The sequence below is a fragment of the Mustela lutreola genome, chromosome 7 (genome assembly GCF_030435805.1).
Source record: "Mustela lutreola isolate mMusLut2 chromosome 7, mMusLut2.pri, whole genome shotgun sequence".
NCBI lineage: Eukaryota > Metazoa > Chordata > Mammalia > Carnivora > Mustelidae > Mustela > Mustela lutreola.
In genome coordinates, this window is record NC_081296.1 from 139,410,175 (window position 1) to 139,422,323 (window position 12,149).

A 12,149-nucleotide genomic window follows, 5' to 3' on the forward strand; every position below is an offset into this window, starting at 1 on the left:
AGCTAGAGTCTGAAGTCATGAAATGTTACAGCTTTATCACTCACAACTCCCCTAAGCTCTACTTCTAGAAGTTCAACTATTTGCTGTTCCTTGCCTGTTCGCCATACCTTTACTCACGCTGCTTCCCCTAAATGCTGTCCTTGACCCTTTCACGTGAACTTAGCACTTTGCACCTTGTATTTGTGTATTATGTACTTGTCATTTTCCTTCCTAAACTGTAAACTCTTTCAAGGATGGTGGGATTTCAAGGAGAGGACTTCTGGTTCCTGCTCACTCATTATCTGTGGCATTAGCTGAGTCAGGTTACTCTCTCAGGTCTCAGTAATCTCATCTGTAAAATGGGAATAATAATTGAACCTATTTCATTGAGTTGTTGGGAGGATAAAATAATGCATGTAAGGCACTTAGCACAGGATCTGCTGCAGAGCTAAACGCTTAAAAAAATGATAGCTTAGTGATAATAATTTATTATTATGGAGCAAAGCCCTATAAGGTGGTATGTGTGCCTCTAGCCTGGTTTGGAGGACCTCAGAATGGGGGGGGGGTTAAGATTTTTGCGTATGTTTGTAGAAATTTAAGTAAATCAGCAGGGACACATTCTGCAGTGAACTAGGGGGAAGAGCTGTGTTCCTTGGCTCACAAAGCTAGGGTATAAAGGCTGCTAGAAGACGGCTGTAAATGTATCTTTTCCACATCCTGTACAAACATCTCCTCCTCCCAGTCCTTTCTGTAACTTCATCTTTTTCTTTTTTCAACATTTTGTGATTTCCTCAAAGGATGTTGTTGCTATCTGTCTTTGAGATTCCCTTGTGACCGAGAGGCATCTTTGGAGCCTGACTTATTTTAAATTTCATCACTTTTCCTGTGGTGCTACTTAGTTCTCACTGTAAGAGCAGATATTAACAACCATCTCCAGAAACACAATTGAGTGACATGGAGTAAAGTTCTTTTTTTTTTTTTTTTAAGATTTTATTTATTTATTTGACAGAGATCACAAGTAGGCAGAGAGGCAGGCAGAGAGAGAGGAAGGGGAAGTAGGCTCCATGCTGAGCAGAGAGCCTGATGCAGGGCTGGATCCCAGGACCCTGGAATCATGACCTGAGCCTAAGGCAGAGGCTTTAACCCACTGAGCCATCCAGGTGCCCCAGAAATACTGTTTTCTATGCAACAAACTTCACTTTCCCAAGCTCATCTCATTTTCATGATCTTGAATCATTGCCTGTCTTGCTCTTCTGGTTTTTTTGAATCAACAGAATTCCCCTTTAAATAAATCAAAGGAGGGGCACCTGGGTGGCTTAGTGGGTTAAAGCCTCTGCCTTCGGCTCAGGTCATGATCCCAGGGTCCTGGGATCGAGCCCCACATGGTGCTCTCTGCTCAGCAGGGAGCCCGCTTCCTCCTCTCTCTCTGCCTGCCTCTCTGCTTACTTGTGATCTCTGTCAAATAAATAAATAAAAATCTTTAAATAAATAAATAAATACATAAATAAAAGGAAACTGACATTAAGATTATAGAAATCAGTACTTGTTCATCAGAGAAGCTGCTATAGAAATTAAGTTAAATAAAGCCAACTCCATGTTTAAGCTTACATAGAATGATCTGAAACCTCTTAGGAAAATGCCCCAAATTATCTCCCCTGCCAAAACCCATTGCTAGATAGTTATTCCTTTGGATCAGTCATTGATTTTTTCACTCATTCTTTATCTAAAATTCAAATACACTGGGAGGGTATAAGAATTTGCTAGGGCTGTCATAACAAAATACCACGGACTTGTTGGCATAAACACTTGATCTTAGCCAAAAGGCCGAGAAGCGATAGTTTGTTGGCATAAACAAAAATGTATTTTCTTACAGCTGCGGAGAATGAAAGTGTGAGATTGAGGTATTGGCAGAGTTGGTTTCTGAGAGCTGGCCCCTTGTCTTGGTAGAAAGCTATCTTCTCCCTATTTTCACACCATTTCTCCTCTGTAAAAATCTGTGTCCAAATTTCCTCTTCTTTTATGAGGACACCGGTCATATTGGACTAAGGTACACTTTACTCTCTCCAAATAGATTCTGGGGATTAGGACTTCAACATTTGGGAAGGAGGGGGACATACTTTAGCCCGTAATGACACCAGCTGTCTGGGTCTTTGGACCTAGAGGGGGTCCTCAGAACCAGCCAGGAGGGTCCTTGGCTTCACACTGGACCAGCAGGAAGTGAGAGCAAAGTGTATTGAAGACAGAGAGAGTGCAGGTTCAGACAGAGAGTCCAGGAGACTTGGAAAGGAAAGAAGAAGTCTTGTCTTTTCTCAGGGTCTGGAGTTTTTATTGAGGACAGTAGTCTGGTGTATGGGTCGGGTATGCAGGAACTGGTCAAAACAAAGACGAGTGCTCAGGTCGTCTTCCTAATAAGTCACTAATGCCCTGGAGCTAGGGGTCTTGGTGTCTGGAGTCAGGGGTCTTGAAAAATGTACATGACCACCCCTCTGGTCATGTGCTGGGGGGCTCCAAAGAAATCACTAACTCCTTGCCCTTACAAGGAGGGCATACATTATTTGTACTAGAAGCTGTGGTGCAGGGTAGGAGTACAGGTCCTAATGAGAAGAGAAGCAGGAAAAGGAGCCAAGAACGAAACTAGCTTTTTTTCTTTTCCCCCATGGGGTCCTTTCAGTTTCCCTGTCTCAATAGCAAGAGGGTGATGTATTAGAAAAACCTGTTTTCCCCTCTTGTATAAGGAAAAACCCATTCTTTCCTTCTCCCATGTCTGTCTGTCTTGTCTCCTTTACACTTCGCCTACGGAACATTCACAACACTTCACTTCTGACACTGCTGGTCACCAACTACATGAAGGTTTCTCCCCCACAACAAGCAATTCTCTGCAGCACCAGCTGGGGTGGGGGTCTTATAATTTAACTAAATTCTAACACTATCTACCTGGAGATAGTGATTAGATTCTGATTCCACAGGTTAAGTAAGGCTTAGGCCCACAAGATTGTTCCTACCCTACTTCAGATGCCAGTTACAAGTAGTAGGTCTCAGGTTACCCTCACGTTCTGTCCAATTTGACTACAAATCAAACAGGGTTGTGAGATTCTCACAACCCCCTCTTCAGGTTCAATTAATTTCTCGGGGTGGCTCACAAAACTCAGAAACACTTACATTGACAAGTTTATTAAGGATATGATAAAGGAGACAGATGAGCAGCCAGACCAAGAGCTGCATGGTGGGGAGGTCTGGGAGGGTCCTGACAGGGGGAGCTTCTGTCCCTGTGGAGCTGGGGTATGTGTCCCATTCCTGATGTGGATGGGTTCACCAACCAGAATCTCTCTGAGCTCCATACTGTTGGGACTTTTAGGGAGGCTTCCTGTCACAGGCATGATTAATTATTCACTTGGTTTCTAGTCCCTGTCCCCTCGCTAATGGATGAGGGGTGGGCCGAAAATCCCAAGCTTCTAATCATGGCGTGTTCTTTCTGGTGACCAGACCCAACCCAGAAGCCCGTCTAGGGTTACCTCAATAGACCAAAAGATGCTCCAGGTGCTCTTATCACTTAAGAATTTACAAAGGTTTTAAGAGCCCTGTGTCAGGGAAGGGGTCAAAGACAAATATTAGAACTAAGAAATGCTCTTAGAGGGTCATTTTTTAAAAAATGATTTTATTTATTTATCTGACAGATGGAGATCACAAGTAGGCACAGAGGCAGACAGAGAGAAAGAGGGGGAAGCAGGCTCCCCGTGGAGCAGAGCCCGATGCGGGGCTCGATCCCAGGACCCTGAGATCATGACCTGAGCTGAAGGCAGAGGCTTTAACCCACTGAGCCACCCAGGCATCCCTAGTGTTCTTATTATTAGGAAATTATGAGGGTTTCAGTAGCTCTGTGCCAGGAGTGGGTGGTGGGAGGGACCAATATATACTTTTTCTATTACCTCACAGGTGATACATACTAGATACATACTGGATTCAGAACTCAAGTTCCTTTGAGTACTTTTCCATCATGAAGGGAGGAGAATATGAGAGGTTGTTGGAAGTGAGATACAAGGAAAATGTCCAGAGCAATGGTTCTCAACCCAGTGATTTTGCCCCCAGAGGACATTTGGCGTTGTCTAGAGACATTCTTTTGGTTGTCACAACAGGGGAGTTGCTACTGTCATTTAACTGGCAGAGGCTAGAGATGCTAACAAACATTCTACAATGTACAGCACAGCCCTGCAACAAAGAATTATTCAGCCCAAATGTCAATAGTATCAAGATTGAGAAACCCTCGGGGCGCCTGGGTGGCTCAGTGGGTTAAGCCGCTGCCTTCGGCTCAGGTCATGATCTCAGGGGTCCTGGGATCGAGTCCCGCATCGGGCTCTCTGCTCAGCGGAGAGCCTGCTTCCTCCTCTCTCTCTCTGCCCGCCTCTCTGCCTACTTGTGATCTCTGTCAAATAAATAAATAAAATCTTTAAAAAAAAAAAAAAGATTGAGAAACCCTAGTATAAACTTTTGGATGACTGCATCAGTATAAAAATTTGAATGTGTTTAAACCTAGTAATTGTGCTTTTAGGAATCTATCCTTTAAAATATTCACATGTGTGCGCCTGGCTGGCTCAGTTGGCATGCAACTTGATTTTGGAGTTGTAAGTTCAATCCCCATGCTGGATGGAGGGATTACTTAAAAATAAAATCTTGAAGGGTGCCTGCTTGGGTGGCTCAGTCGGTTAAGTGTCTGTCTTTGGCTCAGGTCATGATCCCAGGGTCCTGGGATCAAGCCCCACGGGGAGCCTACTTCCTCCTCTTTCTCCCTCTCTGCCTACTCATGATCTCTGTCAAATAAATAAATAAAATCTTTAAAAACAAACTTGAAAAAAAAATCCTCTTTCTCCCTCTCCCTCTGCCCCTCTCCACCTAAGAAAAAAATGTATATAGTAATTTGAAAAATCAAATTGCATAGCAAAATATATGTTGTCTTATTTTTTATTAAAAAAAAAACACAAGTCACAGGGCGCCTGGGGTCTCAGTTGGTTAAGTGTCTGCCTTTGGCTTAGGTCATGATCCCGAGGTCCTAGGTTGGAGTCCCCTACTGGGTTCTTTGCTGAGTGGGGAGCCTGCTTTTCCCTCTACCTGCTATGTGCTCACTCTCTCTCTCTGTCAAATAAATAAATAAAATCTTTTTAAAGAACCCACAACTCATATACATTTATATATGGTTTCTTTATTATTTACTTATTATTTGAAATTTTTTTTTTAATTTTTACTCAATCTGTACACTCATTGTGGGCCTGAATTTACAAGAAGGAGATCAAGAGTCACCTGCTCAACAGACTGAGCGAACCAGGGGCCCTAGCTTCTTTAAAGCCATATATGATGTGTGCATATGTATGTGTGTCTGCATAGCTGAGTATCTGGAAAGACATTTCCAAACTGAAGAAAGAGGTTGCCTCTGGGAATGGTATTATTGGTGATAGAAGAAACTTTTATGTTTTACTTCATATATTTCTGATTTATTTTGCTTAAGGCCTCAAGGACTAGGCCTTTGCTTTGGCAAATGTGAGGCAGATAACAGTCTAGTTTTGAGACTAGTGGCTTACTAATTTGTAAGACTAATTTACCAGATTACTATAAATCAGGGGTCAACAAATTGTGGCCTTCTGACCAAATGCAGCTTGTCTCCTGTGTTTATAAATTCTGTGGACTAAGAATGATTTTTATATTCTTGAATGGTTGAAAAATCAAAAGGAGATAATATTTTGTGATGTAAAATGTATACAAAACTCAAATGGCTGTGCCCACGAGTAACCCTGTATTGGAACACAGCCACATTCATTCATTATAGACTGTCGGTAGCTACTTTTATGCTACAACAGCAGAATTGAGTAGGTTTGAGACAGGCCGTCTGATGTTCAAAACCTAAGATATTTACTATCTGGCCCTTTAAATATAGAAAAAGTCTGCCAAGTACTGATATAAATCATTAAAGATGCTGTCTAGAATGTTGAACTTCCAACTCTTTTGCTTACATATCCTCTGAAAGAATGGTGAAAAACTTTGTGACCTTTTTAACTTTTAAAATTGACATCCAAAGTATTTTTGGGATACCTAGTTGGGATTTTGGGATACCTAGTTGGCTCAGTCCGTAGAACATGTGACTCTTGACATTGGGGTCACGAGTTCAAGCCCCATGTTGGATATAGAGATTACTTAAAAAAAAAAAAATCTTAAAAAACAAAAGTGTTTTTGCTTTAAGTTTAAATAGATGCAAAGGATCTAATTGATTCCAGCATTTACACATTGCTATTTTATTATTTTTTTAAAGATTTTATTTATTTATTTGAGGGAGAGCGTGTGTGTACATGTGTGGGGGAGGGGCAGAGTGAGAGAGAAAATCTCAATCAGATTCCCTGCTCAGTGGGGAGCCCCACACGGGATTTGATCCCAGGACCCTGAGATCATGACCTGAGCCCAAGACAGATGCCTAACCGACTGAGCTACCCACGCGCCTGACACATTGCTATTTTATTTTATTTTATTTTGTTTTGTTTTTAAAGATTTTATTTATTTATTTTTATTATACATATATATTTGTATATAGTTATATATACATATAATTTATATTTATTATTATTATTTATTTGAGAGAGAGAGAGAGAAAGAGAGCATATTAGTAGGAGGAGGGACAGAAGCAGGCTCTGCACTGAGCAGGGAGCCCGAAGCAGGGCTCAGATTACAGGACCCTGGGATCGTGACCTGAGCTGAAGGCAGATGCTTAACTGACTGAGCCACTCAGGCATCTCCCACATTGCTGTTTTAAACTAAAACTGTTATGCCACTCTTTTAAGTGCATTCAGTCGAATCTACATAGTGTAGTAGTTTGATGCCCACCATCATCTGTTAAAAAAAAATAAACAAAGCTCTTCTTTACAATTGAAATGGATTATCTTTTTGACACTTACAAACTCACATTTCCGTTTTGAAGTAACTTCCATACAGAATGTTATTCTAATATACAATTATGCTTGCAAATATTTTTATCATCATCACAACATCTGTACAAAAGATATTTAAGTTGAGGTTCCAGTTATCTCATCAGAGTCTCGTTCCTTCCTGGGATCCCCTGATCTCCTAAATGATATATTTATTTATTTATCTATCTATCTATCTATCTATTTATTTATGTCAGAGAGTATGAGCACAGGCAGACAGAGTGTCAGGCAGAGTCAGAGGGAGAAGCAGGCTTCCTGCTGAGCAAGGAGCCCAATGTGGGACTTGATCCCAGGACGCTGGGATCATGACCCGAGCCAAAGGCAGCCGCTTAACCAACTGAGCCACCCAGGTATCCCCTAAATGATATTTTAATACCTGCATGCATTAAGGGTCACCCTGTGCTGTACAGTTCTATGGGTTTTGACAAATGTGTAATGCCTTGTATCGACCATTTCAGTATCATACAGAATGGTTTAACCTCCTAAAAATCTGTGTTTCAGGGGCGCCTGGGTGGCTCAGTGGGTTAAAGCCTCTGCCTTTGGCTCAGGTCATGATCCCAAGGTTCTGGGATCAAGCCCCGAATCGGGCTCTCTGCTCAGCAGGGAGCCTGCTCCCTCCTCTCTCTCTGTCTGCCTCTCTGCCGACTTGAGATCTCTCTCTCTATCTCTGTCAAATAAATAAATAAAAGTCTTTTAAAAAAAAATCTGTGTTTCACTTATTCCAGCCTCCCCTCTCCCCATAAACACCTGGCAATAACATATCTTTGAATTGCCTTCATAGTTTTGCTTCTTCCAGAATGTCACACATAACTGAGATCATACATTTTGTAGACTTCTCAGACTTCTCAGACTTCTCAGACTTCTCCCCCTGTGTGTATGTAAGGTCCTTACAGGACGGGATAGAGCGGGAGTGGAAAGAGCTGCCCTTATCTGCCACAGCCCTTCACCAATTTTGCCATCTCCCCACACCCTTGTCCCTCTGGCAACCATTGGTTTGTTCTCTTTATTTGTAGGTCTGATTCTGCTTTTTGTTTGTTTATTCATCTTTAGTTTTTATTTGTTTTTGTTTATTCATTTAAACAATTTTTATTTTAATTTATTTTTATTTTTTAAGGAGGCTCTAGGCCCAGTGTGGGGCTTGAACCCACTACCTCAAGACCTCAAGATCAATCAGTCACTCTGGGAAGACTGAGCCACCCAGGTGGCACCCTTTCATTTGCTTTTTTTTTAAGATTCTACATATGAGTGAAATCATATGGTGTTTGTGTTTCTCAATCTGACTTATTTCACTCAACATAACACCCTCTAGGCCCATCGATGTTGTTGAAAATGGTACAATCTCATCCTTTTTTATAGCTGTGTAATATTCATGTGTGTGTGTGTGTGTGACATCTTTCTTTCTTTATTTCCTTTTTTCTTTCTTTCTTAAAGATCTTATTTATTTATTTGTCAGAGAGAAAGAGAGAGCGAACACAGGCAGAGTGGCAGGCAGAGTCAGAGGGAGAAGCAGGCTCCTCATTGAGCAAGAAGCCCGATGTGGGACTTGATCCCAGGACGCTGGGATCATGACCTGAACTGAAGCCAGCTGCTTAACCAACTGTGCCACCCAGGCGTCCCATGTGACATCTTTCTTATCCATTTGTCTATCAAAGTACACTTGGGCTGCTTCCGTATCTTGGCCATTGTAAATCATGCTGCAATAAACATAGGGATGTACGTATCTTTTCAAATTAGTGTTTTTGTTTTCTTTGGGTAAATACCCAGAGGTGGAATTGTTGGATCATATGGTAGTTCTATTTTTAACTCTTAGCGAATGCTCCCTACTGTTTTCCACAGTGGCTGTACCAGTTTATATTCCCACCAGCAGTGTGTGAGGTCCTTTATTTCTCCACAGAGGACATCCCTCTTATTAGCCCATGGAGTAATGCAGAAACCTTGATTGATATTAGAACTATCGGGCGCCTGGGTGGCTCAGTGGGTTAAAGCCTCTGCCTTCAGCTCAGGTCATGATCTCAGGGTCCTGGGATTGAGCCCCACATTGGGCTCTCTGCTCAGTGGGGAGCCTGCTTCTTCCTCTCTCTCTGTCTGCCTCTCTGCCTACTTGTGATATCTGTCTGTCAAATAAATAAATAAAATCTTTAAAAATTTTAAAAAAAATAAAAGATATTAGAACTATCTAGACTCCTGAGGATGCTATAACCTAGGTACAAGCTCAACTATGGCCATCACTACATTGGTTTATGGGGTTGAAGTAGACCACTGCTCTGTCCCTGGGGACTGTTCACCCTGTGTGAATCCACCTCCTCAGCGCATCCCAGGAATAGGTCTCTCCAATCATAGCTACAAGGACGTACCGTCGCTGCTGCTACTTCTGCATAATTGTAAAGACATAAAAAATACAGGCTAATCCCAAAGGTCGTCACACAGATGCCCAAGCCTTCTTGAGTGGGAAATTTGGGCATATTTGCCACATTAGGCTTCTGACTGGGGTCAAAGGAGGACAGGTCTTGAAGCTATAAATTCTGTTATTTATTATAGTTGTTCATGGAGCTATTCTGACAAACTGTGGCTGAAGAGGCTTTCCCTTTGGGTCTACCTTTTACATGAAACCACATGTTCGGCATAGGCACTCACGTGTTAATATTTCTCTGCAGCCTGTGAGGCCCCACACACCAAATCCATGGTCACAGAGTCCAGTCCTGGACCTACACACAAGAAGCAGAAGTCAGTCATCACCGCTGAGAGATCTGCGCACTGCCCGGGAAAAAAGGATTATGATGGGACCATTTGGATCTGACCCCTCAGATGTCTAGCTGGGTAAATACTCAAGAGAGAAATTTTTTCCAGGGTTATGTTCTCGTTCCCTGGGAGGAAAGTTGTTTATTTCTAGGATGAGCCCTTCTCTTGCTCCAAGACAGACAGCAGTAGACCTAGTCACATTCTGTTTTTTAAATCGATGCTGTACAGTCTCTTTGTCATTATGTTTATAAAGAAAATTCTATTTAACAGTAGTCCTGAGTTTTTTTCGTGTGCATCATTTACACAGAGGGTTAAAGAAAATTGACATCACATTAGTGATTGAGCCTGTTTTTCCATACCCTTGAAAGGTTATATACTAATTATAGGTCAGAGCTCCAAGTTTTACTAGAGTAGAAATATTAAAGATCCATCATCCTTTGCAAGCTGTATACAGAGTCCTCTGAAAAGAGACAGCTAGGAAAGAGACAGCTCTGGTGATATTTTTCTTTTTTAAATCTACAAGTCTAATCTTATTCTAGAGCAGATTCTTTTTTTTTTTTTAAGCTTTTTATTTATTTATTTATTTGACAGAGAGCACAAGTAGGCAGAGAGGCAGACGGCGGGGGGTGGGGTGGGCAAGCAGGCCCACTAAGCCACCCAGGCACCCCTAGAGCAGAGTCTTTACCAGAGTGTTACAAGAAGACCGAGCTGACACGATAATTTTCCCTCCCACCACGCAGGTGGGCCTCAACACTCTGAGATCCCTTGGAAGCATCACTGTAGTTTTACGATGCTGATCAACGATTCTCAGGAACCTTAAGAAACCCTCGTGCTTTAAAGATTTAGACATGATGGAAGAGGGGCAGCCTTGTCTGTGCATCATTAGGTGGGATTCTGTAAGAGCATACTGATGTGGGCAGGCCAGGTCCAGCACCCAGAGGGAGTCCTGCGGGACCAACCAAGAGCATTGTTGCTTCACACAGGAGAGAAATCAAACTTGAGCAATCAGGAAGTGAGAGAGTTTATTGAAGGCATAGAGAGAGCAGATACTGGTGGAGCATTTGGGAGACTCTGTAAGGAAAAGAAGCCTGAGTCTGTCTTAGCTTGGGGTCTGGAGTTTTTATTGAGGACGGTAGTCTGGTGTACGAGTCCTCTCTGGCATCCAGGGACTGGTCAAAACAAGGATGAGTGCTCAGGTGTCCTCCATACGTCACCGTTGTCCTGGAGTCAGTCGTCTTGAAAAATGCACGTGACCACCCCACGTGGTCCATCGTCCTTAGATACTATCCGTTGTGCTGCAAGACTCCAAAGAAATCATTAACTCCTTGACCTGTACGAGGAGAACATACATTATTTGTACTATCAGCCATGATGCAGGGCAGGAGTACAGGTCCCAGCCAGAACAGAAGTAGGAAAAGGAGCAAAAATTGACATCGCATCAATAAAACCAGACTCTTTTTTTTGTGGGGTCCCTTCAATTTCCCTATCGCAAAACAATACCAAAAAAAAAAAAAAAAATCACTATGGGAGAGGAGAGACCAGTAGTCAAAGTAGTGTGACTCCAGCTTTCTTTCCTAAAAACTGATTGCTATTTACACCTTAAAAAGCTTTGGGACATTTAGAGATGAAAATATAGGTGATGTGAATTGCTCTCTTTTTCTTCCCCTAATCACATCCTCTCTTCCAGTGGCACTGTTACCAACAGCAATATGAAAAGCAATAACTTCGGGGTGCCTGGGTGGCTTGATGGGTTAAGGCCTCTGCCTTCGGCTGGGGTCATGATCCCAGGGTCCTGAGATAGAGCCCAGAGTCAGGCTCTCTGCTCCGCGGGAAGCCTGCTTCTTCCTCTCTCTCTGCCTGCCTCTCTGACTACTTGTGATCTCTGCCTGTCAAATAAATAAAATCTTAAAAAAAAAAAAAAGAAAGAAAAGCAATAATTTCCACTATGAATGCCTCACAGCTATGGGACCCGGGGAAAAAAGGACTTGGGGGGGGGGGTATAAGTTAACTGCACAATAGAAAATCTTTCCTTTTCCTGACACATGGAACCTACGTTTTTATTTATCAGTTCACACACTCTGTCCAAGTGAAATAGGAATCCGAAAAGCACCATCGTGTATATGGAGGTTATTTCTACGTCTGTGAAAGAGGAGGATTCTGGGATCTGGCTGCCAAGGGGCATTTGAGACAATAAAGAATTCTGTACGAGTACTTTCTCAGCCCCTCTAGCTTTGACTTTGTCATTTCCTAGTGAAAGGGCTTTATTGTGCACTCTGCATTGCTGGCAGGAACAAGAGAGCCCAACTGAACTCTTCAGTCAGTCAGCAAGGCCAAACAGAGGGTCTCTTAGAAGGTCTGCCCTGTGGGAGATGTAGCAGCCGCAGAAGAAATGGCCCTTGTGCTCGAGGAGTTTACAAGGGGTTTTATAAGACATACATATAAGGGTCTTTCAAAGACAATATGCTTCAT

At 42.5% G+C, this 12,149-nt stretch overlaps 1 protein-coding gene across 1 annotated transcript in view; it reads left to right on the plus strand.

Annotated features, from left to right (window-relative positions):
- The window catches only part of HEATR4 (HEAT repeat containing 4), a 45,551-nt gene extending 35,646 nt beyond the window's left edge, over window positions 1–9,905 (plus strand). The window contains exon 17 of the mRNA XM_059182876.1: window positions 9,596–9,905. Coding sequence (XP_059038859.1) covers window positions 9,596–9,754 — 159 coding nt within the window. The 3' untranslated portion in view covers window positions 9,755–9,905. The remainder of the gene's footprint in view (window positions 1–9,595) is intronic.
- Window positions 9,906–12,149: the final 2,244 nt, after the last annotated feature.